At 50.4% G+C, this 14,413-nt stretch overlaps 2 protein-coding genes across 10 annotated transcripts in view; one reads left to right on the plus strand and one right to left on the minus strand.

Moving 5' to 3' along the window:
• ZYG11B (zyg-11 family member B, cell cycle regulator) overlaps positions 1-9,292 on the plus strand; it is a 29,066-nt gene extending 19,774 nt beyond the window's left edge. Inside the window, exons 10-17 of the mRNA XM_032970644.2 lie at positions 1,700-1,750; positions 2,711-2,872; positions 3,826-3,873; positions 4,712-4,779; positions 5,211-5,340; positions 5,949-6,001; positions 6,777-6,874; positions 7,778-9,292. Of these exons, the coding sequence (XP_032826535.1) occupies positions 1,700-1,750; positions 2,711-2,872; positions 3,826-3,873; positions 4,712-4,779; positions 5,211-5,340; positions 5,949-6,001; positions 6,777-6,874; positions 7,778-7,938 (771 nt within the window). The 3' untranslated portion in view covers positions 7,939-9,292. The remainder of the gene's footprint in view (positions 1-1,699; positions 1,751-2,710; positions 2,873-3,825; positions 3,874-4,711; positions 4,780-5,210; positions 5,341-5,948; positions 6,002-6,776; positions 6,875-7,777) is intronic.
• Positions 9,293-10,316: 1,024 nt separating this feature from the next.
• KHK (ketohexokinase) overlaps positions 10,317-14,413 on the minus strand; it is a 34,172-nt gene continuing 30,075 nt past the window's right edge. For 8 of the 9 annotated variants that reach the window (XM_076074004.1, XM_032970649.2, XM_032970647.2 and 5 more), the window contains 2 exons: positions 13,775-13,932; positions 11,893-12,122 (listed from right to left, as the gene is read on the minus strand). In XM_076074004.1, the coding sequence (XP_075930119.1) occupies positions 12,028-12,122; positions 13,775-13,932 (253 nt within the window). In that variant the 3' untranslated portion in view covers positions 11,893-12,027. Of the gene's footprint in view, positions 12,123-13,774; positions 13,933-14,413 lie in introns of all 9 variants that reach the window. The other variant, XM_076074003.1, reaches the window with a different exon arrangement.

Consider the following 14,413-nt stretch of genomic DNA (forward strand, 5'->3'; position numbering starts at 1 on the left):
AGTGATCACTAATACCAGGATCACCGACACTGCTGACACTATCATGTCAGGAGTGTTTGACAGGATACATTTGGGCGTATAAAGTGACTTACCATCTAAGTCAATGATAATTATTTTAAGCATTTTATAAAGGGGTTTTCTCCCCGGTAATTTAGATCCCCCAGGACGAATAATCCAGCTTTGCTTTTCCGAGAAGCTTGCTTAAGGCTTAAAAGAATGGTTTCTAAATTTGCAACATCATGAGTTGCTTATTTAGGAGGTATAAAAACTGTCGAGAGAACTACCCGTGCAGTCTGAATTGTTCAAACTAGAAATGGAAATACAGTAAAACCTTGGATTGCGAGTAACTTGGTCTGCGAGTGTTTTGCAAGACGAGCAAACATTTGAAATAAATATTAATTTGATAAACGAGCGAGGATCTTGCAATACGAGTAGCTTTGTCTGCCGAGCGTCACGTGATCACAACTGATATACGAGTGCTTTGATATACGAGTGCTTTGGATTACAAACACGTTTCCGGAACGAATTATGCTCACAATCCAAGGTTTTACTGTATGCTCAATTGGTCCACAGTCCACCAGGCCCAATATTTTTTTCTCATGAATCCTTGAAATAAACGTATTCCTCGCCCCTTGGTCTTTCCATCCCTCCGTAACAAATTGTAACCTGGAACATTAAATACTGTCACTGGATTTCCTGATAACTAAATATACCAGATGATCTCTATTTTTTTGGGCAAACTGCAAATATTCAGTCGACCGAAATGTAATCTGTTGGGCAAATTTGTTTGTAACACGGCTACGTTTTAATCGGCAGGTAGGCTACAGGGAGATTCATTTACATTTGTAAATTCATCATATTGAAAGTTTCACCAACCCACAAAAGCTGCCAAAGTACCTCCAAACTTTCAGGATCCAGAATGTAAGGGGCACTTAGGGCCAATCCATAGCAGATATCCACAAACATTCGAGAAATAGGATATTTGCACTTTCGTAATTTTGCCGTGCAATGAGGAAACACGTTGGAAATTAATAATAACGAGTGATACAAAATAGTTATTTTTAAAACATGACAATGTCATATTTTAGGTCCGATAATAATAACCATATCTCCAGTGCCAGGGCATTAAAATTAAATTCCTATAATACAATCGAAAACACAACCACCATAACAATAATAGATATAAAGTCCAAGAAACCTAAGTGTCTACAAGGCAGTCCAGAGTTGTTCAGGGTGCGGCACCTTAGCCGCGCCAACGGTCACGTGTATCGGCACTGCAGTGCTAAGCCACAAGCGGGGGGGACCCCACTGGAGTCCCGGCAGTGAAATGCAGCGCAGTAGGGACTGAGGAGTGGGCATGCAGGGTTGAGCAGGAAGCAGACGGCAGCCCAAAAGATTCCGTAGGGGTAAGCACATGCTTCTGAGCTATATAGCTCGGTGGGCCTTACCTGGTAAAAGTAAAAAAAAAACATAAAAACCTGCAGCAATTGGTATCTGAACCTGTCATAAGCCTCCTGTAGATTAAATCGGTCCCTGTGGATTATAAACTGTGGTTGGGCATGGTGTTGGCCACACCACCCTCCCCTCGTGGGCCATGCTGGATTGATTCGGTGTTCCCTAACACCAATTGGGCCCACGTGGCCTTTCGCACTCAATGTGGGATCTTTGTCTTGTGTGTGTTTGTGTCTTTGTGTTGCAGCTATCCACGGAACAGACAGCACTGCTGGGGTCTGAGCTGCTCATCGTGAAGGTGACAATCTCAGCAGCCTGATGTAGCCACCGTCCTGAAAGGGATACACGCTTTGAAAAGGTCACACAGTCACTTATTGTTCATGCTTCTGTTTTCGCCAGAGAGAGCTGAGCCGGCTCTTCTGACACCCTGGACTCGTTAATGTCGCAGTGGTTGTTCGGAGTAATAAAACTTCCTCGCAGCACTCCAGGTTTCAATTGGACTCCGTAGGGTTGAGTTTCATGAAGCTGGATGGGAGTGGTGGCGCAGCTCTTGATGCACCGAGCAAACTCGCTTCGATTCTGGCCATGGCTCACGTCGGTGGCGAGTGTGAACTGAACCTGCCCTGATCCCCTCCCCCTTCACCAAATGGCCTTGACCAGCGTGGTCACATCCCCCTCAACTGACATACGATGGAGCAGTGGATTAACAAAGGGATTATATTCTATGTATATATGATACATGTTGAGAACTTGATCGCTTTTGTTTAACTCGAATAAATATGGAGCCTCAAATATGATCATTGATTATATCAGTTTTGCGTGTGAATAAATTTTTGGTTTTGCTCTAGGTTATTTTGCGCCTCCCCTCCCTGGAATGTCCTGTAACTGCCACCACTGCTAACAGTCTTAGGCTGTGGCCGTCCTTGTAACAGAGCTGCTTAGTTCATTGGAGCCTTACCGGATGAAATAATCAAGTCTTCGTCTGAGTTGGGTTTATACCTCATCATCCGAATCACCACAGTCGAGTTATCGACTCGCCATCATAAAAAAAAAGCGACAAACGAGACGATAAACACGACACTTGATGGAAATTAATTTTAAGTCTACTCGCGAATCTAAAGATTCACGAAATCGCCGCAGCAAAGGGAACGTTCACGTGCCTAGCGTTCAGCGTGTGCACGTGGGACTGCGGGGGGGTGGGCGAGGGGGGGGTGACGCGGGGCGGCTGCGTAACGACCACTCCGTGCATCGCGCACAGAAACTGCTGCACATCGTGGAGCAGAAGACGGCGGCGTCTGCCATCGACACGACGCTCAAGTTCACGCTGAGCGCGCTGTGGAACCTCACGGACGAATCTCCCACCACGTGCCGGCACTTCATCGACAACCAGGGCCTCGAGCTGTTTATGCGCGTGCTGGAGGTGAGACGCCACAAAGACAAAGATCTCCCATATATTCTAGATTTAAAGCTTTCGTGCCTGCAAGGATCCATACTCTTTGGTTCTATTCGGTAAAGTCACGTAGGTAAAAAATAAAACAACAAAAATCACGACGTTTCGGCCACAACACAAGCGGCCTTCATCAAGTGAAGGAATCAGGCTGTCTCGAGGACAGCGCAGGAGTGAAACACAGCCACGCTCAGCCCGCGACCTTTAAGTTGTGTGCGAGGAAACAAGGTGCCTTGACAAAGGTATTAGCATAAAAATTAGCATTTGATTGGCTGACTTAGCATAGAGGTGGTGTACATGCCAGGCTATGTGGACCTTGAGGCCATGTGAAGTGTCGAACGCCCGCTGGCAGGTCACAAGACAGACCCAGCAAGTGCCGTGGGTTGACTGACTTGAGATGAGTGGCTGATGCACCACCTGTGCCCACTACTGTGCCAACCTGCTGTGCTTTAGCCACCCGGCGCTCCGCTCATTGTGAGCGTCGCTCCTCCGCCATGCCAAACTGAATGATGTTGCAATTAAACCACTGCGTGTTTACATTTTGTCCTTGTGGAGGGGTTTATTTCCCACTCAGTATCTGCTCATAGAAAACTATTATTTTGCCAATTAAAAATTGTCAGTGTAAACTTCCTTCAAATTTCACAGTGTTTTCAAGCGTCGGAATTTAAAGGGCCATCTGCAACTATCAGTCTTTCAATCCCACACTGTGTCTGTGCTGAAGGGGCCATTGCCTGAATTTATTATCCTTCCATATTGTGTTGTTATATTGAAATGCTAACGACGGTGATGATGTGTTCGCGTGTAACACTGCCATGTAGGTGCAACATTGCCTCAATTGCAAGAGATGGTGTGAATATGCCAACTCTCGATCGGTTGGTTAAACAACAGACCCTTGAATTGACGATGCTGGCTGACTGTTTCCACAGACTTTCCCCACTGATCCGTCAGTACAACAGAAGGTGCTGGGGCTGCTGGTAAGCTACACAACCACACATTTCATATGACGCGCACGTGCATGGAGTGAGATGCAGCAGCGCGCCACGGCGTGGATTTATATTGCGTCTCGTAGGGAAGACAGCGTAGAGGATGCAAGCAGACCCCGGGCGGCCCGGTGGTAGAGCAGGTGGCTTTACCTCGTAAAATAAAAATAGAATAGGATACTCGCAGTCAAAGCACTTATGAGATGGTACATTGAAAAGTATGAGCATACCCTGCACAAATTTAATTGTTCTTCAGCTTGCTCGGCCAACCTCTCATCAGAGTCCGTGGAGAAAGCCCAAACCTACAAGGAGGGGGCGACACTCAACCATCAGCGTAGACGGTGCCAGCTGCCCGTTAGCTATGCGAGCTGGATACCGTGCGGAGCCAACCGATGAGCACGGTTAGCTTAGCTACGTACGGCGGGAAAAGTTCAAGCTACGTACATACATAAGCACACCCTGTGGGAGCAAGGCCACGTGTGCTTGTGGACAATGGCCGTTCTTCACAGCACATGGAGAGGCCAGAGAGGTACAGTGGCTCCTGTGCTGTGCTTATATAAGGTGTGCTTATACCCGCCACTTCATGAACTGTCGTTCAGTGGCGGTGATGTCACGACAGCGCTCGTGCCAGGCTAGGTGCATTTTGAGGCCACGTAAAGTGTCAAAGGTTTGCCGGCTGGAGCCTCGCACACACAGCCAACAAATATCCCCCCTTATAGCCTTGTCAAGACTGTTGGGGGCAAGCGCCGTTAGCGAGCACCTATGAAGGCCGGCACGGCACAACCGATGCACAAACACACGACGTACGTGCGCCCCGTGCCGTGTCTCGCAGAACAACATCGCGGAGGTGACGGAGCTTCACCCGCAGCTCATGAGGAAGGGCTTCATCGAGCACATCGGGTAACACGCAGCACGCAGGCACCCCACGAGGCACCACGGCACCCTCCGCCACGCCGACAACGGCTGTGCAGCGGGCGTCGAACACCGTGTGGCAGTGCTGTGCGGTGTGTGGAACATGCCGTGTGCGTGCCGTACGTGCTGGGTGTGCTGTACATGCCGTGTGCGTGCCGTACGTGCTGGGTGTGCTGTACATGCCGTGTGCGTGCTGTACGTGCTGGGTGTGCTGTACGTGCCGTGTGCGTGCCGTACGTGCTGGGTGTGCTGTACGTGCTGGGTGTGCCGTACGTGCTGGGTGTGCTGTACGTGCTGGGTGTGCCGTACGTGCTGGGTGTGCTGTACGTGCTGGGTGTGCTGTACATGCCGTGTGCGTGCCGTACCTGCTGGGTGTGCTGTACGTGCTGGGTGTGCTGTACGTGCTGGGTGCTGTGCAGCTCACTGCTGTCCAGTGGTGAGGTGGAGGTGAGCTACTTTGCGGCCGGCATCATCGCTCACCTCACGTACCGCGGGGAGGCGGCATGGAGACTGGAGCCGCGACTACGCGCCACGCTGCTCCAGCAGCTGGTACCGCTTGCCCCACACTACTCGCCCCGTACTTCTCACCCACGCACTCACCCCATATTCACTCACCCACTCGCTCACCCAATACTCACCCAATACCCAGCTACTCATTAACTCGGACGCTCACCCCACACGTACACTCACATTCACTCACTCAGCCCACACTCCCTCACCAACTCACACAATGTAGGTATGTATGTTGAATTTCTTTCGCCAACATTACCCCACGCTCGCCAACAAGACCTATGAAGGCCTGCACGGCACACGAGGGGGTGGGTGGCCAGCACCATGCCCGGCTGCCTTTGTCTCCCTAGTCTTTTTACACATCGCACTTTGTACTCAATTGAGGCTGAGTCGACTTAGAGGAGGCCCAGGACCGGTTCAAATAATCGTCACTGGTGTTGGCCGTGAGCGGGAATGGAACTTGGGTTGCCGGGTTCGTAGCGCAGCGCGCTAACCGCTGCTCCACCACTCCCATCACCCTCACCGACTCGCCGCAAGCACTCGCTCATTCACATGATGATGCGCAGACTCGCATGGACACGACACCGACCAACGTCAACTCACGCTCTCCCTCGCCTGCTCAACTCTCTCCTCCTCTCCCCTCTTAGCAAAGCGCCATCCTTGGCTGGACTTCCCCAGACTGCGAGATGGTTGCGTACAGGTGAGGCTTCCATGCTGCTCATGAACGCATTTCATCGCCGACGGGAAATAACCCCAGGCCCTGTGGCGGTTCCTCCTGCCACCAGTTGGCCGATTCCCAGTGCCATTTGTTTACTCTCAGTCCAGCTTCATCTGAACAGAGTCCCACCAGCAAGGTGTCGCCTTTGTGGACAATGCTGTTGCGTCCCCTGACGTGCATACCCTGGGCGTTGATGCTACACCTACGCTATCCCACTGAACATTCAAACTACTACACCGACTTTTAATGCACGCTTAAAGGCTCCACCTCTTCCTTAAAGGCCCCACCTCTCTCCCCTGGCTCTCAAGCGACACCGAGCTCAGCTCGGCGCCTCAAGGTTACGCTCATTTGTGATGTCTGTGAAATATTGCGCGCGTTACAGATTGCTTCATTAGTTCAATGACGATGATGATTATGATGTGCTCATGTTTCGTTTGGCTTTTGTAATCTCGGCTGTAGCGCTGTCGCTTCTGCGATGCGGCCAAGTGTGGCTGCTGCTGCTCATAGTCATCCCTCTGTGCGCGTTCGTGTGAGAGCGCGCTACGAACCGTGCAACCCGAGTTCGATTCCCGAGCACGGATAACATTGACATCGGGAATCGGAAGGTGGCCGAGGCATAGTGCCGGCCACACCGCCCCCTCGTGCACTGTGTCGGCCTTGATAGCTGCTCCCTATATACGCCCTTGCTCCAACCGTCCATTGAAGGCTACATGGGGAATCTTTATCTCTAGTGGTGTGTGTGTGTGCGTGTTCACAGGTCATTCTCTCCTTTCTTCCCGCTGCTCAAATGCGCCGACGCCTCGGCTGTACAGCTGTGGGCCGTGTGGGCCATGCAGCACGTGTGCAGCAAGAACCGTACGGCTTTACACTACCCTCACATTCACCCTGCTGCACTCCACACTCACTGCTACATGTTCACCCTGCTGCACACTACACTCGCTGTGCTACACGTTCACCCTGCTGCACTCCACACTCACTGCTACACGTTCACCCTGCTGCACTCCACACTCACTGCTACACGTTCACCCTGCTGCACTCCACACTTGCTGTGCTACACGTTCACCCTGCTGCACACTGCTCTCACTGTGCTACACGTTCACCCTGCTGCACACTACACTCACCGTGCTACATGTTCACCCTGCTGCACTCCACACTCACTGCTACACGTTCACCCTGCTCACTGCTACATGTTCACCCTGCTGCACACTACACTCACTGCTACATGTTCACCCTGCTGCACCCCACACTCACTGCTACACGTTCACCCTGCTGCACACTACACTCACTGCTACATGTTCACCCTGCTGCACACTGCTCTCACTGTGCTACACGTTCACCCTGCTGCACACTAAACTCACTGCTACACGTTCACCCTGCTGCACACTACACTCACTGCTACACATTCACCCTGCTGCACCCCACACTCACTGTGCTACACGTTCACCCTACTGCACACTGCTCTCACTGTGCTACACGTTCACCCTGCTGCACACTACACTCACTGCTACACGTTCACCCTGCTGCACTTTATTTTAACTGGTCCTGGACATCCCCTGGGTTGACTCGGCCTTAACTGATGCGGGGTGTTGCAATTCACACGCCGAGCTGAAGGTGAGAGCCGGCCTGTGCTGGCCTTAATAGGTGCTCGCCAAGAGCACTTGCCCCAACAGTCTGTTGAGGCTACACGGGCAGGATCTTTGTCTTTGTGTCACATTGCTCCTGTGTACTGACGCCGGCGTGTGTGTCCGTGTGGAGCAGCGGGCCGCTACTGCAGCATGCTGCTGGAGGAGGGAGGCCGCCCGCACCTCGTGAGGCTGCAGCGCTGCCTCCGCACCGCACGCCACGTCCGCGCCATCGCCGCCAGCGTGCTCCAGCGCCTCGATGCCCACGCCACCGCTTGCGCCGCCCCCGACTCATAGCCTCCCCGGCCACCCGCCAGGTCTGCTCAGCCTAAATTTATGTGAAGGCACGGGGGTGCTCCACAGGAGGCCACCTGATGGCCAAGCGCAGCACGGCACAGCCGTGGCCCCCCCCCCCAACCCCAATACCTTGCCGCTCCCAGCATGCCCTGGGGCTAGCCAAAGCCGCCCTCTCCACAGGGTGAGTGCAGTCATAGGAACGTTTCCCAGCATGCACTGGGGTATGATAGCAGACACTTTTCCCAGAATGCTCTGGGCTCTGACCCAACGTGCACTGGGTTCTGCGAATACTTTACCTGTTGGCAACAAGTCTCCCATTATGCACCGGTGCCAACATGTGCCCTCTTTACAGCCTGCAATTGGGCACAGAAAGCGGTAACACCCGGAAGGGCACTGGGACTTGCTGGTAGCACTTCCTAGCATGCACCGGAGGCCTGCTTGGCACATTTACTACCCAGCATGCAATTGGTGCCATTGGCTCTTCCCGTCGGGGCAGTGTGCACATTTCCCCAAAGTCACGTGGCCAGGCAAATGGGCTCCTCCCCAACTCACGGTACTTGTCGCTACGTGTACCCAATCTTAATTTGTAAAATATGGATATATTTAACTCTAGCCCCTAACAAATTATAGCAAATCCCAGCATGCCTTGCAAATTAACATGCCCCCCCCCCCCCACGTGCATTAATAAGTGTGATAATGCACTCTAGACTGTTACACACCTCTGCTGCCCTACACAGAAGTCTGGTTTACATGGATTTTGCAAGAGAGAGGAGTAAGAGAGAGGAGTAATTTGCAAGATACCGACGCACGGAAGCAACCAGAGGAGGCGACCGGTGGCGGCGGCACCGAAAACAATGCTCAACGTGACTCGGGAGAAATGGTGTCATCCTTACACCGACTGTAGCACCGCAAAAAAACACTATTAGTATTAAATATTAATGTAATTTGTGAAGGTGCCACACTCGTATCCTGACGGATTAAAAACAAGGGCGATTTTAAAAGAATCCGTTGTCTATTGTACATGTGAATATGGTGAATATGGTGAATAATTGACTACACACGGGCTGGTTCTTTGTGCAGCGTTGCTGCCCACACGGATGATGACCACTCTTTCCATCGAGCCAGCGAAAACGCTACATACATACCTTCCTCCCTCGCGCTCTACCATCCCAGCTCCACTGCATCACGGATCTTGTGGGGTTTTTTTTCTTCCCTTTTTTGCACCAGATTATAAAGTGGATGGATTGATAAGATGATAAAAAAACACATTTTAAAAAGGTGCTTTATATGAATCTGTTCCATACTGCATTGTATCAAAAGAGTTCTGCTTTGAATAAAAAAAAGTTAAAAAGTATTGCTGTTCTCAAACGCACATTACACAGTGGTCATCTTTGTTGTTTATCCTGAGTCGGTCTTGTATCCCCCAAAGGACAACCGCTGTTGACTTCTCACGAAGTTGAACTCTTTTTATCAACCGGAGGGATAATTGGCGGAGTTGACCTCTGCAATGTAAAATCGATTTTGCAACAAACCTACGTCTGCACCACACGCTTTCAACCACAGCACCACTGTGATTGAGACGGGTTTTGTCCCCGCAGTCTTGATTCCGAGTGATAGGTCTGTTGGTGAGTTTCAGGAGCTGAGGCCTACGAAAACCCCTCTGATTTGGAAAGCTTACCGGTAGCTCTTGCGTGAAATTCTCCCAAGTTCTGCATCGGGCCTGGGGATCGGGGCTCGTTCACGCGGCGGGTGCCGTTTTCTCTCCATTTTGAAGGTGGCAGAGTGCGGGAGAGACCGATCATTCGCGGCCCCAGTTTGGGGTGGCTGCAATTTATTCCTTTCACGAGGATAACGACGGTGCCGGTGAAGGTCTCCGGGCAGGAGAGGCTCCAGGCTCGTGTGGCGGGTTCGAGTCAAGTGGAGCCACCAGTCGGGATGGAAGTGACTACCTGCTAGCTGTAGCCACCCTTGGACGCCGTGTTGCGTCTCCTACATTTGAATCTGACCTTCGCGCCAGAGAGGCCGCTTACGGTTCAAGTGGCGTGAAGCGAGCCATTTCCGAGTTACTGAATCACGTTTGCACTCTAAAAATCATCCTGCAGTCATCCCGTGGCGGGAAGAAGAACTGAGATGAGGGTACTCCACCGCATTGATGTATCATTCCACATACACTGTATTTTACCGCTCAGCCACGCATAAACCGTGTGATGATGGCACGTGTTCCACGTTTTAACGGGGCACGTTCCGCGTTTCACCCGAGTCTTGTTTTGCTCGTTTGTCCTGAGCCCAACTTTTCTGCCCTCTTTGTGAAGTTCTTCGTTATTTTTCCTGTAGTTAATTTCCATCGATCATTATAATGACCACATAACCAGTGTTCGTTCATTCTTTCTCTGCTATGCGTTTATTTTTACAATCCAATTCTCATACAACATTTACTTAATCACCACTGGAATCACAGTTAATTTTATTTGATACGAAAAAACAATCACAATCATTGACAATTAAAAAAAATCACATTCCACCGTAACACATTGAATTACAAATGTATTTTAAATACTTTACAATCATCAGAATCATCAGTTCTTTTATCACCATGAAGGGCAGGTGGTTGACAACGATGGCTGAAGTTTTTAGCACACGTGTATTCGCGACAAACCTTGTGGGTTTGTCTTCATGCTACTTGGGAATGGCCTCTTCAGGTAAAGACCAAAGAGCCGAATAGGCAGCTTGATTCAGCACGGTTGAATCGTTCAAGAGTAACTTCTTTTCATGAAGACCAATGCCCGCCTAGTCCTTAGCCCTAAATAGTCCTGGTCACATCAATGAAAGTACCAAACTTGTAACTCATCCAGCTAATCTAAATTGTAGTGTTAATAAAGAATGTAACCAAAATCTAGATTTGAAGTTTTCGTGACTGCAGGGATCCATACACTTTGGTGCTTTTGGTAAAGTCACGTAGGTAGAAAATAAAATAAATGTATTTTATTTTAAATACATTGAAAATATTTTTTATTTATTTTATACCTACGTGACTTTAACGAAAGAACCAAAGAGTATGTAACCATAACCTTAATGTGAACACTGAATGTAACAGATCTGACCAATAGCCAAATACTAATCCTTGCCGACTTTCTCACTTAAAGCCTAACACTGGGCTTGTTATATGATTAATGATCAACCCTAAAGCCAAGTCAAACGGTGCAATTTTATTGCAATAATGTATAAATGTTGTCTATATAATCATATCCCTCTCTCCACATGTAACGGAATTTTTTACACAATTTCAGCAACACTAATTCAGTACAATCAAAACTCTGGAACGATTTCGACTTGTAGAGTCGGGGCTTGCTTGAACCAAATGCTGTGGTTGTTGCAGATACAAAGAAGGCACTCTGGGATCACGTGGTGACCTCATGTCTGCCTCGCCCATCGTGCCTTCATTGTCTCGCTGCATCTCGAGTGTTAAATCAGCAACGGGGATTCAACAATCCTTACGAAGGTAAATACAACACCCTGATTATTTCACACCCATTGTATCAATTGTAAATTCAATAAATATGGTTTATTCATAGGTCAAGCTGATGCAGTTGCTTACCTAGATTTTTTATGAAGCTTCCTGGGCTGGACCGTCCAGGCTGGAGAGAGGGGGGGTAGTGGTGGTGGTTAGCACTCCCGGCCTCGTGTATAATTATTATGAACGAGTTCGGGTGAATATTGCTTCACCAGGGCGAGAACTCAACACATTGGCTGTGGCTGAATTGAATGGCTCAGTCGGTTGCCGACGTTTGCAGAAGCAAAGCAGCTGCATTGCCTCTCGTGGGATGCCGTGCAATATTTGAACGTGCAGGAAAATTGTGACATTTAACTTGGCTCAACACTGGTGCAAGCCATGGTTTTAATCCTAACCCTGGCCACAAACTCTAGCCCCCACCTAGCCCAGTCTCTGAAGTCTTCACCTAACACCTCGTCTAGCCCACGACCCACTATAGGCACTCGACATGGCACTGACTTGTATGTATGTTGAACTTCCTTCGCACCGTACGTAGCCAACCGTGCTAAGCGGAGGTGCCACCACGGGGCCCTGAGCGATCAGCACAGCTCCCCCAGGCCCTCGTAGCCCTGAACCCCGCACTTCTTGCCGGCGACACGGCACCCGAACGTGAGCGCCTCCTGCAGGGACTGGCCTGGCCACACAGAAACAAACAAACACTTGACATGCACGTACATAACAAAGATTACCCCGTGTAGCCTTGACACATTGCTAGGGCGAGCAACTATGAAGGGCAATCTGATACGCGACGGGATGGTGTGGCTAGCGCCGTGCCCGGCCACCTTTGTCTCCCCAGTGGTAATATTTACACACTGCATGGGGCACTCGTTCAGGTCGAGCCAACCTAGCGGAGGCCCAAGACCGGTTCAGACATTCGACACCGATGGTAGTCGTGAGCAGGGAATCGAACTCGGGTTACTGGGTTCGTAACCACTCCCCACGCTGTATCTGATGTAGGGGTCACGTGGGGACACGCTGAGGTCAGGTGGGGACCGCACCCAAGATGGACAAAGGCAGCGGATAACGAAGCCGTGTAAAAGGAGACGGGATTGGAGGAGACCTAAAGGGGGAATATTTGGTGGTAAAGAAGCAGGGGCTTAGAGGAACTTCTAGAGAGTTCGAGAAGAGAGAATGTGGATCAGGGGTTTGTGTCGTGTGCTCGGGGCTCCAGGAGAGAAGGCATGGTGTGGGTGTGCATGTGTCATGGTGTACGTGGTATGAAGATCTGAATAAAATCCCTACCAGACGATTCATTCTATTGGACTCCCTTTCACACATATACACACACAACGCACTTACTATGCGTGTATGTGTTTGTGCACGTGGGTGCGAGTGGGTATCTGTATGAATAACTGTGTGCGTGTACGACCATGTATGTGTGCGCGTGGGTATTTATGTGAATGAATGTGTGAACGTATGTACGCGGGTAACTGCTTGTGTGTACATCGGCATCTGCGTGTATGAATGTCCCCGTGAGTGTTGGTGTGTGTGGCGCAGTGGTTAGCGAATTGCGGTACGAACCTGGCGACCCGAGTTCGCTCACTTCCAACATCAGTGATGAATATCTGAATGGTGTGTAAAGTTACCACTGGGGACAGCACACGAGGTAGCTTAGTGTGGTGCTAAGCACACCACCCCATCGTGTGTCACGCTGGCCTTTATAGGTGTTCACTAACAGCACTTGCCCCAACAGTCTGTTAAAGGCTATATGGAGGTTCTTTGGTTCCACATGGGTATCTGTGTGAACGACTGTGTGTGTGGATGTACAGGTGTATCTGTGTGAACGACTGTGTGTGTGGATGTACAGGTGTATCTGTGTGAACGACTGTGTGTGTGGATGTACAGGTGTATCTGCGCATACACACACAGACACGCATATGACCGTTTGTGTACGAATGTAGCCATGCCATGTCGATGTTAACTACCTCGCCTGGTATACAGGAGGTTGTGGATTCGATGCCAACCCTTGACGCCTGCTGTATATTTGGAGTTTGAAAGTTCTCCCCGTGGCTGTGTGGATTTTTTTCCCGGGTCTTCTGGTTTTCCCCTCCACATTTACAATCATGCGTTTGGAGTATTTGGCTGCGATACATTTCCACACGATTTAGCCATTTCGTCAAGCTATCATTTGTAACAGCCAGGGCGCTTGTGGAAAATCGCTGCATAGCTCAGTGGGGACTTACCTGATGAAACGTCAAAATAAATAAAACAGTGGTGCGTGTGTGCGCGCATTTACGTGTACGCACACGCGCGCGCGTGCCCGTGCGTGCGTGTGCGGTGACGCACCCCGCGACAGCGCCGCGATGACGCCGGCGATGAAGGTGTCCCCCGCGCCGAGCGTGTCCACCAAGGTGGGCGGCGGGAACGCGGGAGAGCACGCCACCTCCCCGGACGGGCCCGTCGCCGCCGCCCCCTGCTCCCCCCACGCGCACACCAGCACGCCGCTGCCGCGGCGCGCGTTGACGGGAGCAGGGAGAACGTTCGGTGAACCCCACGCTGCTGCGTCAACGCGCTACTGAACCAGGCTAGGTTTTTTTTTTTATATTTGTTTGTGGTTGCGACAAAAGGCGAGCCCGGTACAATACGCTGATCGACATTGGAGGAGGACAGAAACTTTGCGAGAATTCGAATTTGGGGAGGGGGAAGTTGGACTCGCTGCTCCAGGGACCACGTGTTGGTAAACTAAAACAATCCTTCTTTGGTTTTACCAGGCAAGGCTCACTGAGCTATGAAGCTCTTTTTAAGAAGCGACCTGGCCACAAATAATGGCCCAACGAAGTGGCTTTATCATCTTGTAGAAATGTATAGCAGCCAAATATTATAAAATGAACGTTGATTCGAAATGTGGAGGAAAAAACCAGATGACTCAAATTAAAACCCACACGACCACGGGGAAACAGATAGACACCACGAACTCTAAATATA

This window comes from Petromyzon marinus, chromosome 44 (assembly GCF_048934315.1).
Source record: "Petromyzon marinus isolate PM22_M1 ecotype Great Lakes invasive population chromosome 44, UKy_Petmar_22M1.pri1.0, whole genome shotgun sequence".
In the NCBI taxonomy this organism is placed as follows: Eukaryota; Metazoa; Chordata; class Hyperoartia; order Petromyzontiformes; family Petromyzontidae; genus Petromyzon; species Petromyzon marinus.